Source organism: Penicillium waksmanii (genome assembly GCF_028829765.1).
Source record: "Penicillium waksmanii strain IBT 27052 chromosome Unknown utg000004l:1.0-5674109.0:1.0-5678898.0, whole genome shotgun sequence".
NCBI classification, from domain to species: domain Eukaryota; kingdom Fungi; phylum Ascomycota; class Eurotiomycetes; order Eurotiales; family Aspergillaceae; genus Penicillium; species Penicillium waksmanii.
The window spans coordinates 784407-805733 of NW_026643251.1; the positions used below are offsets into that span (position 1 = coordinate 784407).

Below are 21327 nucleotides of genomic sequence, written 5' to 3' on the forward strand. Positions count from 1 at the left end.
CAAATATACAGGGAGGGCAAGAGGAGCCCAGGAGAAGAGAAGAAAGAGCAAGATGAACATCGGCATAGACCAGGCTAGGCAGGGAGGGGAGCGGTTAATCAAGAGCTCGGCGGAGATCACTCCATTTTTGCCTAAGAGTTTCGTGATTTTCGGAGATCTGAACAAAGTGAAAGAGAAAGCATCAGTAAGTCTTGTTCTTGTTCGTTTTACAACTCCAGCACCAGAGCTTGGATTGATACGTACCTCGGCCCACTTCATCTTAGTAGCAACCAACTCTTTCTCCATATCCGCCATATTCTCCTCCATGGAGCGATTCTCATTTTGCACCTCGATGTTGCGCTGCATGATGCGTTCCATCTCAAGGCGGAGCTTCTCCTCCACTTCGGCGGGTTGCTTGTCCACGACTTTCTTCAGCTGGCTAACCTGCAGGTTTAGGGCTTCTGTTAGGTCGCGGAGTTCCTCGTTCTCAACCTTGGCATGGACGAGCTCGGAAGCTAATTGGACGTGTTCCTTATCGGATGCTTCGGCGCGTTCTTCCAGAAGGCGAATCCGGGATGATTGCGTGGCGGTGGTGTGGCGGAGGTGTTCGAGTTCGAGTTCGCGCTCCTTCTCCGTTCGTGTCTTTTCTTCCCATTCGGCTGTGTATGAATTGAGCATCTCTTTTGTGAGTGGGATGTCGCAAGCATCTTGCACGAGGATGTCTGATCGGTAGACTCCCTTGTCTGCGGCGCCGGAGCTGCCGAAGAAGCCGGATTCTAAGATTGAGGATGCGGATGGTTGCTTATCAATGTACACGTCGAAGATGCGCTCCTTGAGGAACGTTGTAAGGGCGGCCATGTCTTTCATTCCCAAGAGAGTCTCTGTATTGCGGCGCATGATCGCAACGGCGAATTTGACGATGGTGTTCTCAAGACCCTCTTCAAATATCAAGTCGTAGATGCGAAGGACAAGTTGGAGAGGGAAACGGTAGGCGAATAATGTTAAGAACCACTGTGTAGCGTATAATTGCGGGGGCACGCCACGGCGGCGGAGATGGCAGTAAAGAGCTGGCTCGAGGTCCTCCAGTAGTCGTTCAAACTGATAAAGACTGCGATGAAGACCAGGCATGTCCGCAATGAACATTTCACGAAGACCGTACTTATTCATCAATTTCACGAGCAACTCAAAGGCATCGACCTCATCGTTCTGCATTCATAGTTAGCTTAGTCCCCATGAGGGAGTCGCATTTTAGTACTTACGTTAAAAAGCAAAGGCATGACGATGAAGTTCATGCCCTGGGCGTATCCAACGGCTTCATCATAAAGAGCGTAGGCTTTACACAATCCGTACAGACTTTCTTGGCTTCCTTGGGAGATGAAGTACTTCGAATAGCTTGTCCGTGCACCCAAATCTCTCCGGATAGTTTTCTCCAATTTTTGCAATGCGGTAGCCTCGTCCTTGGCCCTCTTTGCGCGGACGCTTTCACTGGCAGCCTGTTCTTTGGCCAGCCTCTCAGGGTCCATCTCCTGAGACGGACTGGGAGTGGTGCTCGTTGGTTGTGTTGGGGAGCCCGAGTGGTTAGAGCGAATGGACGATCGCGATGAGGATGTCTCGGTGGTGCCGTTAATCAAGAGATCGGGTGTGCGACGGTCCTTGTCTGTTCCCCGAGCGACGAGTTCACGGTAAATATCCTCCAACTCACCAGTACGGCAATCGGACAAGATTTGCCAGATGACGCCTCGGATGGTCTGTGGGATACCCCGTTTGATGGCCGCATTCAATTCCTCCGAGCTACCAATAGCCTGAGGTCCGTTATTTACCAGCTGCTGCCAAAGATCCCAGTCAACGGGTGTAGATGCGTCAATGGCGGATTGAGAGGACCCAGACACGGTGCCTGGTGCTAGACTTGCGTTGATCGTCGATTGAGCCCCACCGGGCGATGTTGCTCCTGGGGCGGGTGCAGGAGCGGCCAAAATGCCTTCCTCTCCTTCTTCCGGGATGATAGGCGGACTAGCTCCGGCATGGCTAATGCTCGCGTGACCGGAGCGGACGCTGCCATCATCATTCTCGTGGCCATGCCCCTGGGCGTGGACCTCTTCTCGCATGCGCAGCAGCTTGAACTGGTCCTTGAGGCTGTTCCTCCGCGGCTTCTTCGAGTTGACGCTCGACGAGTCCCCATCTTCACCGTCATGGGATCGATCCAAGTTGCTTGCGAGTGTAGAAACAGAATTGGCAGTGTTCCGTCGACTGGTAGACTGGGGAGACTTGATGTCCTTGGTTCCGGTCGAGCTTCGGGAGAACCACGCAAAGGGCCCGCTGGGTTTCCGGGTGGGCGCAGGGGGCGGAGCAGCAGGAGGAGGAGGAGGGTTCTTGTTCACTGGAGGCGGTCCCCAAGGCAAAGATGGCAAGGCTCCAGACAAGCCCATGAGGCCTCCGCTCGGCGGGGAAGCGACATCATCCTTGGCAGGGACCGGGGGCGACTGTCTCGTTATGTCTGGGGTCGTAATGTTGGGGGCGACCGACTCATCCTCTTTGGTCAAGGCCACCTCGTCCAATGATGAGGTGGTTGATAGACGGTGGGAGGTGAGTAGGGGGGACTTTTGCGGGGGACTCCTCACGGGCGTGCGGTCTCCATCTCCCAGCTCTTCGGTCTCCAGGGGTCCATCTAGCTGAGCCTGCTCATCCTTCTGGTCCTTACTGCCATCGCCCTTTGCTTCTCCGACAGTCTCGAGGTCCACGGTGTCCTCCACGGCATCGCCTGGGCCATCCTCCACGGTGGCGTTATCTTGCTCTTCGACCTCATCTTGATTCTTTCCCTTCTTCTTCTTGTTCTTCTTCTTATTTTTCTTTGCGCTCTTGGTTTCACCGCCGTCAGTCCCGTCGTCCTGCTGCTCGTCCTGCGATGCAGTAGGGAGAGGCGGCTTCTCCGTCGCGTCGGGAGAAGGGGCTGTACCGACGGGTGGGCTGTCGGTCAATGACCTGGTTGAAGAGGATTGAGGGATTTTGACATTGAGATTCTCTGGGTGTTCGGGGGCATCATCGAAGGACTCCTATAGGAGACCGGGTAATTAGCGGACAGCACGATGAAACACGACAGCACAACACACAACACACTTACCCCTACATAGTCGTTGCTGTTGCGATTCGACGACATGGCGCGGGGGGGGATCTCATAAAATCAAAAAGCGTAACACCCCATAAGAACGAGTTTAATGTGAGCCAGTGAAAGGTCGTAGGGGTAGGTAGAGTAGAGAGAGAAGGAGGGGAGGAATGGGAGAAGGAGGAGTTGACTTGACTTGACTTGCGTTGATCAAATGGAGACAAGTCAGGCACTCCCCCCGCTGATTGGCCGGTGAAGAGTGGACAACAACCAACTATAGTGGACTCACCTGTCGATCGGAACTTTGGGGAATGCAATCGACAGTTGCATGGGATCGATCAAATATGCGACGTCTGATATCGATATGAGTATGCAGGGGTGACATTCCTGCATGTCCGTTGGGCTGGGATTTGTCCATGCACATTGGACACGTAGACGTACATCCTAGTCATACTCCCCCCCATTCCGCTACAAGACACTACATATCTACTAGTATCGTACAACAGGTAACTCTGTGGGCCAGTAATGATCATTGTCAACTTGAATGTTTCAATTAGGTAGCTGCTGTGATTTCGGATTGCAATGTTATCTCCAAGTCAAGCCATCGTTGTCGCCGCAGTGGGTCCAACTGCTTCAGCTCCGAGAGCCAGCTCAGAACCTGCCTGTGATCTTCAGAGGCCATGTGGCCCGCGACTTTGGAGACCAACAACGTGCATTCGATCAAGGACTGATAGATATACTTGCAATCTTCAGCCCCATCTAGCATTTCTTCGATCTCGGCAATCTCCCCCCGCAAATACTGAAGTCGCTCTGACGTCCCCAGGTTCGGAGCCATGGTCCGAGCCGCCAACGCCGGATCAAAGACGCAAATCAAGTTCTGATGGTAAAACCATAATGATTGATCGTAAGGATCAATCAGGGCTTGGTGAATGAGAGCCAGCTCTGTAGTACACGGCGAAAAAAATGTCAGTTTATGACGGGGTCTTTGCTCTGGGGAGGGCAGAAGGGAGAGAGGGAGGAGGGAGGAGGGAACACAAACCATCGTCCAACATAGCCCGGCGTTCCTCATCACTGGCTGATTGTTCCTCCAATAACCGGAGAATAAGCTTGGTGCGGTAGTGCCACGCGGAAAAATTCGATAGGTTGGCGCCGATCATTTTCTTTGCGTAGTCGAATTCTTGCTGGGTCATGTTTCTGGATTCCTCTTCCGATCCCAATTGCTTCAAGGTCTCCACGACGAGCCGTCGATATCCCCAGCCGTGGAAATTGCGACTGTCGAGAGTCAACATTTTGCCCACCAATCCCAGTTCTTCCTGCCAGAACCGACGGGCAACGGGTTGGGGCAGTAGTCGCCGAGCTTCATCCAGTAACCAGAGGCGATAATTCCAAATCCAATAACATTTGGGGAAGCTCCTGAGCAAGGGGATGAGGAACATCAGATCATCCTTGATCAGTTGGACAATCGACTCGGCCGCACTCTCCGCGGAGTCTCCCGCATCTCCCCCTGCTGTGGAGAATTGATGCCGAATGGCCTGTCGCCGGTAGTTCCAGACAGTGTAATATTCTGGGTTGCGACTCAGCAAATCGCAGATCTGCCTCAATGTCTCGGTAGAATACTCTTGTGCGGCCACCTAGCCCGGTCAACATTTCAATCCCAAGTAAAGTAACATGGGTCATGAGAAGTACCCCACCTTTTCAGACACAGAGTTTTCGAGAGTTTTGTACTCTTCAATTTGCTTCAACTCTCGTTGGTGCTCTTCTGGAGTCTTCTCCACCGGTTTGAAGCGGCGGACGCCATGCTGTCAAAGGATGTTAGCCAGGTCAAATGGCCGATAGGGACAGGCCTGTTTCACTCACACTCGCCATGATTATGTATTAATGTGAGTGTCAATGTGAATCTATGTGAGTATACTAAAAGGCAACACCAAGAAGAACCCAAGCTGGAGTTGCCTTGAAGGCGGCGGGTACGGCAGTCGATAGCCGCCACTTTGCAATGATTATGTAATTCATTTTTGACCGGCGACCAATAGTAAATAGTACTAGTACTACATATTTATCTACATACTACAGAAAAACAAAGTATACATATATATTGTATATTCTACAACTAGCCATCACCTACTTACTTTCGGTATACAAAAAAGTAGCACTCAGTAGCTACTATCCCCTACTTTGTTGTATACTCAGTAGCCCGGCCCGCTCCCTTTTCGTAATAAAAAAGGCAACGCTCGGTGACCATCACCCACTTATTTTTTGTATACAAGAAACAGTGTACTACGTAGCTTATTAATGAGCATTCTTTCGAGCGCGTTCGCACTTGTAAATGAAAAAGTTAAGGTGATCACCTACGGGGAAACCGCGATGCTTGGATCACGTAAGCAGGACATCCACTATCAAACACGCATCGCAACTACAGACTACAACTGCACTTCATCCAGTCAACACTCACCAACAGACTCGCCTCCGTTCAGGGTGGAGGTCTCTTGGGTACACTGACACTCATTTCATTTTGTCATTGAAATATACTTATCGCGTGGCTGTTTTTACCCCGAACAATGGTCGATTCGCGATGCCATTCCTTCGAGGATGTTCCCTCAGTCCGCAACCACCATGCCTCACTAACGTGTTCATCTCGATCTGAATCTTCAGATGATGGCATACTTACTGGACTAAACGCATCTTTCGCAACGATCAATCTTTCGTTTCATGAACTGCACAATACCTCTCAAATATCACTGACCCACCTTCCAGCGGACACCCGTCCCAATACTCGCCATCCACTACTCAAGGAAAACAGAATTAGAAGCCCCAGCTCTCCTGAACACGGCCGAACGAGGACCAGAGTATCTCCAAATGGCGATGTGCCTCGTGGAACCTTTCGCAACAGTCCTTCATCTCCTGATCGGTTCATCCCAAAACGGGAGTATATGGATCCTCCCTCAACGCCGTTCCGTGTGAACAAACATCCACATCTACTTTCCCCCCGAGAAAGATTCCTGCGAAGACGTGTTCCTGGGCATGACCCTTTTCTTCCAACGGCTCGCCGACCTCCAAATTTCCCGGGGCAGAAATCAATTCCTACCCGTCTCCGCCAGCGGCCTCATCAGCGACCCGGCCTAGTCACGGGATCGATGTTCCTGGGAGGCGTTCGGACTGATTTCTTGAGACAAGTGAGCTCCGGCTCTGTCTGGGGTGTCGGTGGTATCTCGGCTATTTCAGCGTATTCCTCAGCGACGGTGTCAAATGGTTCACGGAATGATGCAGGAAGGCGCACCATGGCACCGAACTACGTTGCCAGATTCCTTCCCAGAAGGACTGCCGCTGATGACCATAACAAGCACGAGTCGCGACTTGCCCTTGCATTGGACATTGACCCCACAGGGAGACTCCTTGAGACTTCTGTTGCATGTACGGAAAACTACCTTCGCCCAACATCGACAGATCATGAGCGGTATGCACATTTCGTATGGAAGGATAATGCTTGGAAGAAGGCCGAGAAAGACAATTGTAAGTTCATATTGTCGGTGTCTTGTCATCCGCTAGTGACTAGCGCATTACACCTTTGTCTTTGGGGTCGCGGTCGGACTTTTCTATTGAGAACATATATACGAAATCTAAACCTACGTGAACACAGGTTGCGCTCCATGCCATTTACAGATTCGTCTGTGGCATCAACTGATTCTCGGGCTTGATAAACAGGGCCGCCCACTCGAGTCCGACGACCGGAGGTGGCTCCGCCCAAGCCTTTCCGTATCTTGGATGCGCCTTTTCTTCGTGACGACTTTTATTGCTCGACCCTGGCATACTCATTTACCTCAGGAATTCTTGCCGTTGGCCTCGCGCAATTCGTCTACCTATGGTCAGAGGGCAATTCGGTGAACCATCCCCCATTCGGCGATTTCCACCAATCAAACTATGTGACATCTCTGTCGTTCTCATCTGAAAGTGGTGGTCGAAGCATCTTGGCGGTTGGTCGTCAATCCGGTCAACTGACGCTCTGGAGCGTTTTTGATAGTACGGTCCGCTTCGAACTCAGTCATCCTAATAGCATCTCGTGTGTGACATTCAAGCCTCGGACGACACGCCGAAACTCTGAACGATTTCCTGGCTTGGAAGTTGATACAGAAGAGCTCGTGGTTGGTGATGAGATGGGAAGTGTGTGGTATTACTCGGTCGAATGGCCAGTCATTCAAAATAAGTGGAGCTGGACTGGTTCCATGACACTACTTGCCAAGATTGTCGCTCATACCCAGCAAGTTTGCGGTCTGGCATGGTCCCCTGATGAGCGATATCTAGCTACTGGTGGCAATGACAATGTTTGTCTGCTCTTCGATATCCAGGAACTTATCCCTGCACCCGTTCTCAACCGCTCAGCATATAGTCCTGCCTCGTCAAGCTTAGGCAGTTCTCCGGATTCGATGACCTTCCACGCCTTCCCATGCCTGACTATCAGCAACACTCCGGGAATCAACCGGGGGAGACTGCGATTGTTCAACAGGGAACACATAGTCAACCAACTCTTACCTTCGTGGGCGCACTCCCCAACGATCAGAGTCTCTGCGGCTTCTCCCGTTCTGAGCAATTTGGGAATCCTCATCTCGGGGCTCGGAAAAACTGTGATCATTCCACCAAACCGTCAGAAATATCGCTTACAACATGGCGCAGCAGTAAAGGCAATTGCCTTTGCGCCCTGGCAGCCAACACTCCTCGCAACCGGAGGAGGATCCAACGACCGGGCAATCCACTTTTTCCACTCCAGAACCGGAGTTTGCCTAGCAACAATCAACGTATTTGCACAAGTAACGAGTCTCATCTGGAGTCAAACCCGGCGTGAAATCGCCGCAACCTTCGGATACGCCCAACCAGAACATCCTTTTCGAATCGCAGTTTTTGCCTGGCCGAGCTGTGCACAGGTTGCAGTTATCCCCTGGGGGCCGTACGGAAGCAGTTGGGACGGACACGAGGGCGACGTCCCGAGTTACGACTGCGGGCGAGCTTTATGGGCTGTTGGATATCCCGGCCGAAAACCCCGCGTTTCGACTCCTGCAAAGGAAGATGATAGCAGCATTATTGGCGAAACATCTTCTTCATACGCCGCTTCTCCCACGTCTTCTACATCCAACGGCCCACAGTCATCCTCGGCAAGTGGAAGTCAAGCAGACTCCTCGGCCAGGAGAGACCGGACGACAGTTCAGCCAAAGGAAAAGGAAGGTGGGATGTGGTGTACACGTACGATCGAGGAGGGATGTATCATTGTCGCGTCGAGTGATCAGACTGTCAAGTTCCATGAGGTTTGGACTGGGCCTCGAGCGAGCGTTGGGTCGGCTAGTGGGTTGTTTGGAGGTAGTGATATCCTAGAGAGTATGGAGGGTATTGAGAAATCCGGGAGTGAGGTCATTCGCTAGATTGGATGCTCGCTTTCCTTTCCTTTTCTTTTGGGGGGTTTTGGTTTGCGCTATCTTTATTTGTTTGTGGTAGCCTTCGAAAGACTTGTATAGGATGGTGATTATCTTTAGGTTTAGGTATTACAGAATGCAAGTTCATCTGTGCCCAATGGACCTATGGATTTGTCATTATGGTAGTCTTTATTTTATTTTACCGTTTGTAGGCCAGTGTCGGGGTTTCTTCCATGTAACGATACCACTTCGATCGGTTTGATAGATAGAATGTTTGCTTCTTGCACTTTTAACTCGGATGTCTTCTTTGTATATCGTCTCTAAAAATAACATTTGGGTTGCAGGTGGTTATAGCAAAAGGATTATGCCAATCGATTGTCAATTCAATTCAATTCAAGATTCTATTATCCTAATGCAGCCTAGCTAGTGAGCGCCGTGGCTATGTAGGCGTTCCCTCCATCGGGAACCAGAGCCATCCTAACGCCACGCCCGCAGTAACAAAGACAAAGGAGATACGGCGTATTGCCATAGAAAAACGAGTAATGACTCCCACAGAACGGTAATTAAATTCCCACAATGAATGTAATCGGCTACTGCTAGCTCACACAGCGCCTTGCGGCCACTCCCCGCGGCCATTCCCACACTCTCCCCATCCCGCCGCAGGTACAACCTCAGTCATGCCCTGGTTCCTCCTGCAATTGTTCCTCAATGGTGTAGGAGCTCTTCCGCCTGTCGACCCCTCGTAGCCACCGGTTGATAGTATACTTCCTTATACGTATCGTCTTCACCTCCTAGTGCTCGCTCTCTTCGAGCGTGTCTATGTTGGCATCAACCTCCACATCTTCATCTGCCACATGGCGGAATTGACCCAGAAGCCCTGTTTTATGCATGAATTCGGCCACGTAGCGAATGGCCTGCGAGTCCGATACAATCGTGTTGTAGTCGGTTGTCCGCCCCAGATCCGTCTTGTACCAGATCGATTGTCGCCTCCCAGATAATGAGCTGTTGACATCTCGATCTGGCATGCTGACGGATTTACCAAGCTCCAAAACCTTGACTCGCACTGAGGCAAGTTGTAGCAGAGGATTTAGTTTGCTCTGAGAGGGGCTTTTATGTTGTTTCTTATTTGCTATTTGCCAAAACGGTGCAGTCACATGTATACATCCATGGATCGTGACCTTTATATGGCCTTATCTGCCGAGCTATCCCACCATTTTTTTTTAACTAATGCCGAGGTTTTTTCCTATCTTCTCCTTATTTATATAAAGCACTAACTACTCTGCGTATATACTAAGTATCTTTGGAGGACAAACTCTGAATTTCTATGTCATCAGCGTGAACGAAGGCATAGGTATGACTTGCGGTGGAATATTGAAAAAGATGTCTGGCATTCAGTGATAAGGTACTTGCCCTTCAATTCCTGGGGTCGAGCCTCTTTCATGTCAAAGAAAAAGAATGACTATAACTTGAATGCAGATTACAACTTAAACTTCATTATGCCCGGAGTTGCCGTCCGTCGATCTCCCCCCCCCCCCCCACACCTCTTCAAGAATCTTTTTGACATCATCACTGGCATCCTCATCTTTTCAACCCCTTACCACCAAATTATTAACTCCAATCGAGTAATCACAATCACAATATCAAGTCCAGCAATACACCGTCAAAATGCGCATCTCGTCCCTCACCCCCTTCCTAGCATCTATCACCCTCGCAACAGCAAACACCCTAAACATCACCGTCCTATCCGCCCATAACAACCGCTCAACCCTCGAATGCTGGGCCCTAGAACCAGGCTTCACAACCTCGACGACAGCCGGGACATCCGGAACCGAAGTCCTCAATCTCAGGTCCTGTCGGCGGCCTCAATGCCGGTAATGCTTCGTACTCGGTTCTCCCGGCCAAATTCGATGGAGGGAGACATAATGCGCCCGCACTACAGTACGTTTCATGATTGTGTTATTTGTTTATTCTGGAATTCAATCCGCCCGAGACCTTGGAAAGGATTGCTTCTGGAAAAGAACAGAAAAGAAAGAGTAGAGTAGCTAATCGCATCTCCTTCCTCTCCTTGCTCAGATGGGTCGTCTTCCTCTCAGGACTAGCCCATATTACTCTCCCCAACTCAACGGCAGACGCATACATCCCCGGTGGCAAAAACGGGGCTATTCTCGCTCTCGATACGGCGGATGTTAGCTCCCTGGGTCATATTACTAAGTATCCTTCCCAGGAGAGCACTGTTGCGTTGCAAATTCCGCTTGGCCAGGGGGGTATTCCTGGTCATGCTGTTTTGCATGATGGGGCTTGTAAGGGGGTGGAGTTGCAGGTTTGATTTTCAAATTGTTCAATGGAGAGATTTGAATTTGGATTTGGATGATGGGTGTATATAGTATGTGTACCTACTATTAGTAGCTAGTTAGGCTTGAAAGACGAAGACTGCGATGGGTCTGTGAAAACAAATTACACTCTTGAGTACGAATCTAAGTACGAATCTAAGTACGAATCTAAGGGAAATGAAGATCAAGCTTGTAAATCCATTCAATTGAGTCGATTCAGTGTGGCTATAGACACAGTTTCCACAAACCAGACAAGACGCAGGTCATGCATGCCAGTATATAATTCTTTTGGGAGAAAAAAGGGAAAAAAAGGAAAAGTAAACATTTCAAACATTCAAACAAAATCCAACAGAAAAAAACGTCTTTCCCCGAATTCGTACATAGGAATCCCATCCCTCTTCTTCATCATCTTCTTCTTCGTCTGCTTCTGGTTCTGATGTCTCTTTCTTTCCAGAAATCAATCGCTTCATTTCTTACCACCCTTCTTCTTTCCGCCCGTCTTGGGCTTCTTCGTGGGCGGCGGCACAGACTCGACAGCATCATCGGATCCCTCTTCCTCAGTATCAGCGACGAAATCCACCATCGAACCCTCGCTGTCCTCATCATCATCCTCGTTCTCTTCAAGAGACTCCTCAGCATCGGAAGAACCAGCCGACTCTTCCGCCTCGACGTCAAGGATATCATCGACCTCATCGTCGTCGTCGTCTTCGCTTCCATCATCCTCATCATCCTCCGACTCATCGATACCATTCATCATAGACTCGTCCTCGTCAAAGGCCTGGTCACGAATAGACTTCGTCCGAGGCTTAGCCTCAGTCTCACTATCCTCCTCATCATCGTGACCCTCGACATAAATAACGTTGTCCTCATCTTCACTATCCATGCCCTCGTCTCCACCGCGAATCGACTGCCGCAGACCAAGCTGCGCATCCAGCATATCCAGCTTACCCTTCAGCAGCAGCAACGAGGGCAGACTGGACGACCGCTGATCCATGACCTTGTACAGCGTAGCCATGCGCTTCAGCAGCTCAGGCTGCCCAGCCAACGCACCGCCATGCGCGACGCAGGTCCACTGCACCCAGACAAGGAGGTGTCCATACCGACCAGGGCGGGAAGAGAGACGCTCAGCGAGACGCTGGAGCAGGGTCGCCGCGAGCGAGGACTCGAGACGCTGGATGGTTGTGCGGATGATGGAAGTGTCGCCAGTGTGGAAGCAGGACTCCAGCATGGCGTTATCGTTTGTCTTGAGGGATTGAGTCAGGACAGTCGCCAATGAGACGCCGGTGGGGATCTGCTGCACTGCCACTGTGGGTTTGCCGGGGATCAGGGCGCCGGGCAAGACGTCGTCGTCGAGTTCGGCCTCGACGTCAACTTCCTGTCCTGCGTTTGCGCGCATGAGTTCGCCGAACGAGGGCTCGGCGCCTTCCTCTTCCTCCTCTTCTTCGTCATCTGATGCGGCGTTGTTCATCTCGACGTCGGATTCAGCGGCGGCGGTGGTGTTGCTGGTGGACTTGTTCTTCTTCTCGGTGGGCTTGACGACGTCTTCGTTGTCGGAGTCTTCGCTTCCAGAGACGGATGCCGCGTCGTCGCGGGATTCGCCCATCTCGATATCGTCGTCCAGGATGTTACCCTGCTCCACGGCCATGTGCTTCTCATCAACACGGCTCTCGCCGGAGCCCTTGGCGCCATTTGAGGAAACCGAGGTAACGGCCTGGCTTGACTTGCTCTTCACGACGGCCTTGGCGCCTGTGAATGCGAGTTTGTCGGTGGTCTCGTCGATGACCTTCACGCGCTCGAAAACGGGAATAACACCGCCCTCAGTGTAGGCGACGATGATCTCATTGCCGTTGAAGAGGGTTGATACCACCGGCACGCAGGCATCTGAGGAGTCGGATCGGGTGATCTTAAGAGTGGCATTGGCCTTTTGGGTCATTTGTTTCCGGTTAGCCTTGGCGCTGCTGCCGGACTGCGCATTCTGCGGCTGGAAGAAGGGTTTCGTGAAAAGTTCGATGGTACCGTCTTCGGTGACGGCGGCCAGAATTTGCTTCTCGAGAGCGGCGGAGCTAGCGTTCAGAGAAACTGATGAGACTTCCTGATCGGCCACGAGGTTGCGCACAAGCTTCTGAGCTCCGGCATCGAAGACGTTGATGAATCGATCGCCGTCGGAGGCGAGGAATGCGCCCGTGCCAGCGGACTCTTGAGAAGAAGAAATGACGGTGTGAATCTGGTTGCGCATTGCGGGGAACTTGGCCGGCTCGTCGGAGTTTTCCATATCTATTAAGAAGGGGGTTTGGGAGGCACAGATAACGGGCTGGTTAGAAGGAACGGGGCGGGAGAGAGCAGTGAAGATAGAAGATGTGGGCAGGTGAATCGTCCTAATGGGAGAATCTGTCAGTAAAATGGAAGAAAAATAAAACGCATTGTCAAACAATCATAACTCGAGTCCTCGGGGTAGACCATACTTAATGCTTTGACCTGTGCGCAAATCCCATTGGACAAGCTTGTTATCACCTCCGATACTCCAAGCCTCCTGGGCGGGCTTTCCAGCAGTGAACTTGAAATCCTTGATACCCTTATCATGTGCGCCGGTCAGGGTGCCGACAATCTTGTCCTCGGACGGGGAGAACATGCGGATATCCGAGGTGCTGGTACCGAACGCAACAACAATATCGCCCTGCTCCAGACCGTCGGCACCGTTGACATCGGATCCACGCTTGCGCTTCTTCTTGGACTGATCGCGACTCTTTCCCTGGCCTCCATAATACCCCCAGTCCAACGAAGTGATTGTCTCCTTCGGGCTCAGTGCATGCTCGCACTGTAGTCGACCGGTGTTGGTATCGTGGATGCGAAGGTGCTGCGCATCGAGACCTTGGATGACGGATGCGAAAAGCGCCAATTGGTACTCCGACGGAGAGAATGCAGCTCGCAGGATCGAAGATTTGCTACCGATTGACGAGAGGCCCGCGGCAGGCGATGCGGCCGACGAGACCTTGCTCGCGGGGCGAGATGTCTTCTTGCCCATTTTTTTGGTGGTTGGCGGTTGGCGGTAGCTTTTTTTTCCCAATTCCTTCACGACTTTTTAGTCGGGTAACGAGGGAGAGATGGAGAGGCGAAGTGGCTGGCGATTGACGGTCCCCGAATTAAAAAGGAGATTCCCACGATAAAATCACAAAGCCCGGGGGACGACAGGCTGGAGGTTCTGGGACTCTGGAGGTCTGATGCGGAAAGGAAAAAAATGTTTGAGTAGGCTCCGGTTGGAGCTAGCCTTGATGTGGTTAGCGTGGTGGTCTGTTCTTATCTAATCGGGTTCAGCCACAGTTAGCGCCGCAGTCACAGCCACAGCCACAGGTGTGGCACCAACATCAGATTCGATACTACGACGAGTAGTAATATTGGTAGTTGACTAGAGAAATACATATTTGAGAATAGTCCATCGATAGAATTTCTTCGCAGTAACGCTGTCTACAGTTTCACCTGAACACTTCAGAGGTGTGAAGTGCTGCAAGGTTCGGTGTCTCCATAGGACAGTGCTAGTGGCCTTGCTTGGTACTGCCCAGGTGGTATATATATTTCTTGAAAACCACAGTTGGACTCGCACTACTGGAGTACTAGTAGTACTAGTATTAGTACTTCTAGTTAACTAGAACCAACAGATACAAGAAGGGCCGCGCAATGATTCACTGGCAGCTGAAGGCGAACCCATTATTCTGAATTTCTCTGATTGCATCTAGTAGTTCTTGTGATGGCCTAGACCTGATCTGTAAGGGTCCGAAATGGGAGACGCTGATTGGAGAATCGTCCCACGGTGCAGGAGAAACGCTGAAAAACACAATTTACATGAAATTTGAGCTGTAGTAAATTTGAAGCTTGAACCTGGGGAGGTTTATAGATCTGGCGTGGGTATCAGGACAGTCCTCCCAGCTCGGTGCTTCACCATTTCCTTCAAGTTCTACAGGCTCTTCCAGTGTTACTAGTAATAACTCGAATGGTCTTTTTATTTGTTACCGAGTCCATCGTATTCAAACTCAAAATTGTTTATAATATAACACCAAGGTGAGTAGTAGAGTAACCAGTAATATCTTGTTCGGGTCGGCAGAAAAGATCCACCACCGGGGCGAGTCGAACGGCAGACCTCGACCACAGGCAGGCTGACCTCGAGGGTAGCCCTGGTGTGCCCCTGCAAAGAATGCCGATGGTACCTTTTCGCAAAAAGGCCATCCAAAATCGTCAGCAGAATTCCCCAACAGGCTTGGCGTCTCTCGGGCCTCTGGGGATGACAGGCGCTAGCATGGTTTCTGCATCTATACCTCGCTTGTTGGAGATTGTAGTACTATATACAGGAGTGTGGCTTATTATTATGATTATGGTCATGGTTATGGTTATTACAGAACTAGATATTTACACCATAATTGACTGTGTACCATCCATCCATAACACAGGGTGTATACAGCCGACCGCCGGAAGGGGAGATCACGTGCAGTGACGTCGGGACTCGACGGATCAGACGCTTGAGCCAAGGGCTGACCAGGGCTGACCTAGACTAGGGCCAGATGGAGAGGAGGGAGAGCAGAGAGGAGGAGAGCTAGAGTTAGGAGTTGAATGGTCATTTACATCCCCTGCAGATTCGGTGACTCATTGATTGCAACAAAGACCACAAAGCAGAGTGGTGATTAAGATGCTTCTAGAATGTAAATTGTCAGAAAATATAATTCTTTAGCAAGGATTAGAAAAAGAATTAAAAAAGCAAGAAAAAGAAAAAGGAAAACAAATCGAACCAGTACGAGTATACTCATACTCTGTACTGTACCCTAGGCATACCGCCAGACCAATCCAGCTGAATGCAAATTTTTTTTTCCCCTGCAATACGGTACGGTACTCAGGGCGGGCCAATCAGGGGGGGCGGCTAACCAGTCACCAACCAATCAGCGATGAGCGGACCCAGCAGAATCCGGGCGAACGAGCCTGGTGGAACTCGGTGCGTTTGTACTTAAGGATTCTTATCCCCTCCGAGCCTTTTTCTTGGAGCTCCCTCCTATTTTTTACCTATTTTCTCTCCTTGCCCCCTTGACCGCCCACGTATCCAAGGTTACTCTGTGGTCTCCCCCCCTAAAACATAACACAGATCCTCCGACGCGTCGCGTGCCCCCCCTTTTATTTTTTATTTTTTAACTGGTCACTTCCCCCACCTCCCCCCTTTCTCCAATTATTATTTGATAATTCCGCTTTCCCTGCTTTTATCCGAGTCCGAGCCACCTTCCCACCTCAGTCTCAATCTCAGCCTCAGGCAGCCTCAGGCAGCTATCCTCTTATCCCTATCGACCCTGATCCCGTGACTTACCTGTTCCTCCCACCCACGTGATCACTCGACCGCCTTTCTTGGCAGTATTAATTTCTTTGCCCCCGTCGCATTCTCCACTCTCTCTATCTTTCGGACTTTGCGCCCAATTCCCCTACCTGCTTCCCATCTTTATCGTCAACCTACCACTGCCCCCTCTACCCTCTCTCCATCTCATATTTCATCGCGTGTTTTTGATTCCTCCCGCGCGACTCTCCCAATTTAGCTCGTGATTGCGCGCGGAGAGCAGAGTGTATCCAGTTTCCAGCTCGCGCAACCCGATATCTCCCACCTGTCCGTGACTTCTTTTAAAGCCTGTACTTTGCTCCTCTCGTTGCTCCATATGGCCACTCCGCCTCCAGAGGCAGCTCCCGTCGTCAAGGAGGAGAAGCCTCAGCTGCCTCCTTCGCCGACTGGAGCTTCTGCCCCAGATGTCGCGTTCACTAGGTAAGCCATCTATCCATCTTGCCCATCCATCTTGGCCCCGCGCACTTGCGCTGACTTTCCCCTTCAGTGGTCAGAATGCAGCGATTGGCCTGAAGACAGATTCTCCCGCTCCAACTCCCACTCCCGCAACGGAAAATGTTCCTGCGACAAATGGTCACTCTCCCAGCGCGCCCCCGACTACCAACGGAACTAGTGCAGCCGCATCGCCTCCAAAGTCTCCCGCACCGGTGCCTAATTCTCCCTCTACTTCGGCACCTCCAACTGCACCAGCTACAAGTGAACCAGCAGTGAGCGCCAGTGTGATCGCGAGCGTGACCTCGCCCGCAACACCTGAGATCAAGAAGTCCGAGGAGACCCCTGCTCCACTTGAATCGCAACCCCCTGCGACCTCAGTAACTGCAAGCACTCCTGCCGACAACACACCTCAACCTCAACCTGAACCTCAACCCTCCACAAACAGCTCTGCCGATATTCCCGCTGCGCCACTAGCTGCCACGGACAACAAACCCGCCGAAAGTGAGGATAAAATGATCATTGATAATGCAGCTGAGGCAGCTCCCTCAACTCAACTTCCTCATCACCCAACCACGACCGAAATCGCCACCCCCATCCTTCCGTCAATTCAAACTGATCACGAAATGAAGGATGCACCAGTTGCCCCGATGTCTCCTTCTAAGCTCTCTCGTGAGCGTGAGGCCGACCCCGCGGAGGAACCAGCGGCAAAACGCACCAGGGTTGAAGGCCAAGATGCTGCCTCCAGGGAATACAGGATGGCTGTGCCCCCCACCCCTGCTGCCGCACCCCCCGCACCGGTTTCCGCGATCAGTGGAGCCAGAATCAGCAAGATGCAACAAAAATTCATACAAAAGTCTCTGACAACCCTGAAACGCATGCATGATTCGCGTTTCTACCGTGAAGCAGTCGATTGGGTGAAGTTGAACATCCCCAACTATCCCCACGTCATCACGGAGCCAATGGACTTGAGCACCATGGAGAAGAAGCTCAAGAATAACTTGTACTCATCTACCCAGGAGGTCTTCCGCGATTTTGATCTGATGGTCAACAATTCTCTGGTTTTCAATGGTCCCGATCACCTGGTGTATCAGGAGGGTGAGAAGTTAAAGCACACGTTCCATAAGCAGATGACCAACCTTCCCAAGCCCGATGAGGTTGAGGAGAAGAAAACAAAGAAGACGACTGAGAAGACCTCTGCCGCTCGACGGGAACCTCGCACCTCGCTCGGAAGCACCACTGCCAAAGCAGCCTCCCCACAGAGTACCACCTTTGCATTGGGACCAGAGGGACTCCCCGTTATTCGCCGGGATTCCACCAACCCGGATGGCCGTCCCAAGCGCTCGATCCATCCTCCCAAGCGAGACCTTCCCTACGCTACTAAGCCCAAGAAGAAGAAGTACCAGTGGGAATTGCGATTCTGCCAAGAAGCCCTGGAAGAGCTTTGGAAACCCAAGTATTCACTGAACGCAATCCCCTTCTACGCCCCCGTTGACCCCGTCGCACTCAACATCCCGACCTACCACAGCATTATCAAGAAGCCGATGGACATGACCAGCATCAAGAGCAAACTGACTACCGGCCAGTACGAAAACTCGAAAGAGTTTGAGGCTGATGTCCGTCTCATGTTCAAGAACTGCTACCGATTTAACCTTCCTGGAGATCCCACCTACCAGTGCGGCAAGGCCCTCGAAGCCGTCTTCGACCTCAAGTGGGCGCAGAAGCAGGAATATCTGGACCGCCATGAGCCACACCCCGAGCACAACTCCGATTCTTCCGACGATGATAGTGATGAGGAGGCCGAAAGTGACGAGGATGATGAGCAGCTCAGTGAACTCCAGAGGAAGATCGCTGAGATGTCCCGTCAGGTTGAAATGATTACCCAGAAGAAAAAGAAGACACCCCCTACCAGCAAGAAGTCCGGCACCAAGACCAAGGCTGTCAAGAAGGAGTCGAAGAAGACTACCACTAAGAAGGAAAAGAAATCCAGCAAGCCCGCCAAGCCAGAGAAGGCGCGCTTCGTATCCTACAATGAGAAGCAGATCATCTCCAATGGCATTAGTGCACTCCCCGACAAGAAGATGCAGCAGGCTCTCCAGATCATCCAGAGCAATGTTCCTTCTTTGAAGGTAGGCATTCCATTTTTGACCCCCATATGAACTTGTGGACTTTAGCTAACATGATCTTCTTTTCCACAGAACACTGCAGAGGCCGAGATTGAACTGGATATCGATGAGCTCCCTAACGACGTCCTTCTTCTCCTGCTCAAGTTCGTTAAGAAGAATGCCCCGAATGTCGTGGATGACGAAGAAGAGATCCCCGGAAACCCCCACGTCTCCGCCGCGAAGCCCAAGAAGAACAAGCCCATGAGCAAGTTCGAGCAGGAAGCTCAGATCAACATGCTGGAGAGCAATCTTTCTCGCTTCGCCGGTGGTGGCGGTGGTGGCTCACCCGAGCCTATGCCCTCGGTCGAGGCCATGGACTCTAGCGAGGATGACTCGGATGATGACTCGGAGGAGAGTGAAGAGGAGTAAATACCCTCTTCTGGTTTCCACCCACCCACCCACCCACCCACCTTTGCGCGGCTTTTGCTGTTATTTGCGTTTTGAGCGTTTTGACTTCCCTTTCTACTGGCGAATCTTTCAATTCAATCTCCACCCTTTTTTCTCCTTGACCCACGACACTCCTCCTTTCTAAGGTCCGGGTCGCTGGAGCTGCCTGCACCTTTCTGCTTCTCTGCTGCCGTCTCTCTCTCTCTTCAATGCGAAGTCTCTGGGGCCAATCTCCCCAGCCCGCCCCTTGTACATACTTTTTTTCTTTCTTCTTTCGTCTCTCGAAACAAAACTGAAGCAGGCAGCTTAGCTTCACTTGTATGATTATGAAAGAAACGCGCAAATGCCGAATATCTGTTTTTGGTGCTTAGCTCCTTGAAATTCAAATCTGCCCTGGAATAATCCCAGCGTATTGCAGTTAGAAAACTGTCTGGTTCCTTAACATTGTAGTTAGCCAATGCCAATGGCAGTGTCTTTGGGTTGTGGGTAGCTCCCAACACTCCGTAGTAACCAACGCGGATGTCGATATCCTCGGGTTAATCCCGGCGGTGAAGTAAACCTCCCTTCATTCTCCCTCCACACCATGATTCCCCCCTGCGACCCTTCCGTTCTCGAACACAACCCCAAGTTCAAACGACTCTATGAGAACCTGACACTCAATATCCTCAATCCGGATGGCTCAACACGCGTCCACAGCGCCGACCCGGCGCGCACAGTCGTTGCGGAGGTAAGTCGGGAATGACGCGCACTCGCTATGGATTTACGTATGGCTCTACGACCAACAGAGCACCAATTCTAACGAATTTCCTCGCGTCGTGTCAATAGGACCTGAAACAATGTCAAATCCGGAGCAGCAAGCGACGAATCAAGGAGCGCATCCTCAAACAACTGGCGTTTGCCTCGGACAGCGGGATACCCGATGAGGTGAGTAGTCCCCCGGGCAGTACAAACGAATCCTTCCCATGAAACACCGAGACTGATATTGATACTCTCCCTTCTATACAGTGCCATGACAATCTAGCAATAATATCGCTATACCTCGAAACCCCTTCCCCCGTAATCGAGCCTGAACCACTAGCGCCAGCACCAGCTACGGACGAGAACGAGAACGAGAACAAGAACACCGACAACACAGCTCTCTCTCTCCTAGTCCCAGACTTCGAGACCTTCTACAATACAATCCCAACCCTCTCCCGACAACTCTCAACCCTACTCTTAAATTCAATTGCAGAACTCCGCTCACTATCCAGCGACGATGAACCCTCAAACGAACCCCCATCCTCCCGCTCTACATCAGCAACGCACCACGCCCGCACCCGAGCCCGAGACAAACGACTCCGAACCTCAATGGCACCCGTGAAACCTTTATCAACACACTTAGCCGACCAGGTCGCATATCTGCGCCAGAGACAGTTATTCGAACTACCCACCGCCCGACGCGCGATGGCAGCGACGGCGGCGCAATTGTTGGCTGTTCAGACCGTTGTGCTTGAACGGTTGGTTGTTGTTCTTGAGAGGGGTATGCATGGGGCGTTGGCGAGGAGGATTAAAGCTCGGGCGGATCATTTGGGGACTGTTGCGCGGGGTGTGGAGGGGAAGGCTGAGTACGTATCCCATCCTCCCTTAAGGGTTGTTTTTTTGTATCTTTTCATCTTCACGTTTAAGGGGTGATTATCGTTGTGGAGGGTTTGGCTAATTCGTTTGTTTGAAATGGTAGGGTTACCAAACTTGAGATCGCTGCTATGCTTTATACACCTGAGACGCTTGCTGCGCTGGGGAGGTATCGGGCTCATTTACGGGAATTGAGGGATCGGCTTGATCAGCGGGGGATTGTGGCGAAGGGGGAGTTGAAGAAGTATGGGGATGTTGGAGAATTTGAAGTTGGGGAGGGGAGTGGAAGTGATGGGGGGGACGTTGGCGGAGATTGCGCGGCGGTATGGGGGGTTGTTGAGGGAGGTTGAGAATGTTCGGATGGAGATTGCGAGGATTGGGGAATGATTTCTAGAGAAATTGTGTTTCCAATTGGCGAATATGTGCAGCTAACGAGAGTTGGCTGCATATTGAGGCATGAATGAGGTGTCGAATATGTGAATTTCAATATCAGACTTGGAAGACTTCTATTGGAGGACGTTTTTTATTTCAAGACAACATTTAACACATAATTTGACATAAATTG

The 21327-nt window shown here is 51.3% G+C and overlaps 7 protein-coding genes across 7 annotated transcripts; 4 read left to right on the forward strand and 3 right to left on the reverse strand.

The window, feature by feature from the left end:
- Positions 1-94: 94 nt before the first annotated feature.
- On the reverse strand, positions 95-3133 carry N7481_003159 (putative GTPase activating protein (Gyp5); the record flags this gene model as incomplete). Its single annotated transcript, XM_057262378.1, has 4 exons — positions 95-157; positions 244-1185; positions 1239-3029; positions 3098-3133. The coding sequence occupies 4 exons, from the start codon at positions 3131-3133 to the stop codon at positions 95-97; spliced, it is 2832 nt and encodes a 943-aa protein (XP_057124039.1).
- Positions 3134-3632: 499 nt separating this feature from the next.
- On the reverse strand, positions 3633-4945 carry N7481_003160 (Rab geranylgeranyltransferase BET4; the record flags this gene model as incomplete). Its single annotated transcript, XM_057262379.1, has 4 exons — positions 3633-4021; positions 4119-4710; positions 4771-4878; positions 4937-4945. The coding sequence occupies 4 exons, from the start codon at positions 4943-4945 to the stop codon at positions 3633-3635; spliced, it is 1098 nt and encodes a 365-aa protein (XP_057124040.1).
- Positions 4946-5634: 689 nt separating this feature from the next.
- N7481_003161 (WD40 repeat domain-containing protein) lies at positions 5635-8484 on the forward strand (the record flags this gene model as incomplete). Its single annotated transcript, XM_057262380.1, has 2 exons — positions 5635-6586; positions 6779-8484. The coding sequence occupies 2 exons, from the start codon at positions 5635-5637 to the stop codon at positions 8482-8484; spliced, it is 2658 nt and encodes an 885-aa protein (XP_057124041.1).
- A 1656-nt stretch (positions 8485-10140) lies between these two features.
- On the forward strand, positions 10141-10801 carry N7481_003162 (uncharacterized protein; the record flags this gene model as incomplete). The annotated part of the gene is made up of 2 exons (XM_057262381.1): positions 10141-10346; positions 10549-10801. The coding sequence occupies 2 exons, from the start codon at positions 10141-10143 to the stop codon at positions 10799-10801; spliced, it is 459 nt and encodes a 152-aa protein (XP_057124042.1).
- A 470-nt stretch (positions 10802-11271) lies between these two features.
- Positions 11272-13827, reverse strand: N7481_003163 (WD40 repeat and Utp12 domain-containing protein; the record flags this gene model as incomplete). Its single annotated transcript, XM_057262382.1, has 2 exons — positions 11272-13180; positions 13268-13827. 2 exons carry the CDS (start codon positions 13825-13827, stop codon positions 11272-11274), a joined length of 2469 nt encoding a protein of 822 aa, XP_057124043.1.
- Positions 13828-16483: 2656 nt separating this feature from the next.
- N7481_003164 (putative transcription regulator BDF1) lies at positions 16484-19133 on the forward strand (the record flags this gene model as incomplete). Its single annotated transcript, XM_057262383.1, has 3 exons — positions 16484-16587; positions 16655-18728; positions 18798-19133. The coding sequence occupies 3 exons, from the start codon at positions 16484-16486 to the stop codon at positions 19131-19133; spliced, it is 2514 nt and encodes an 837-aa protein (XP_057124044.1).
- A 601-nt stretch (positions 19134-19734) lies between these two features.
- Positions 19735-21112, forward strand: N7481_003165 (uncharacterized protein; the record flags this gene model as incomplete). The annotated part of the gene is made up of 4 exons (XM_057262384.1): positions 19735-19878; positions 19977-20075; positions 20157-20755; positions 20869-21112. 4 exons carry the CDS (start codon positions 19735-19737, stop codon positions 21110-21112), a joined length of 1086 nt encoding a protein of 361 aa, XP_057124045.1.
- Positions 21113-21327: the final 215 nt, after the last annotated feature.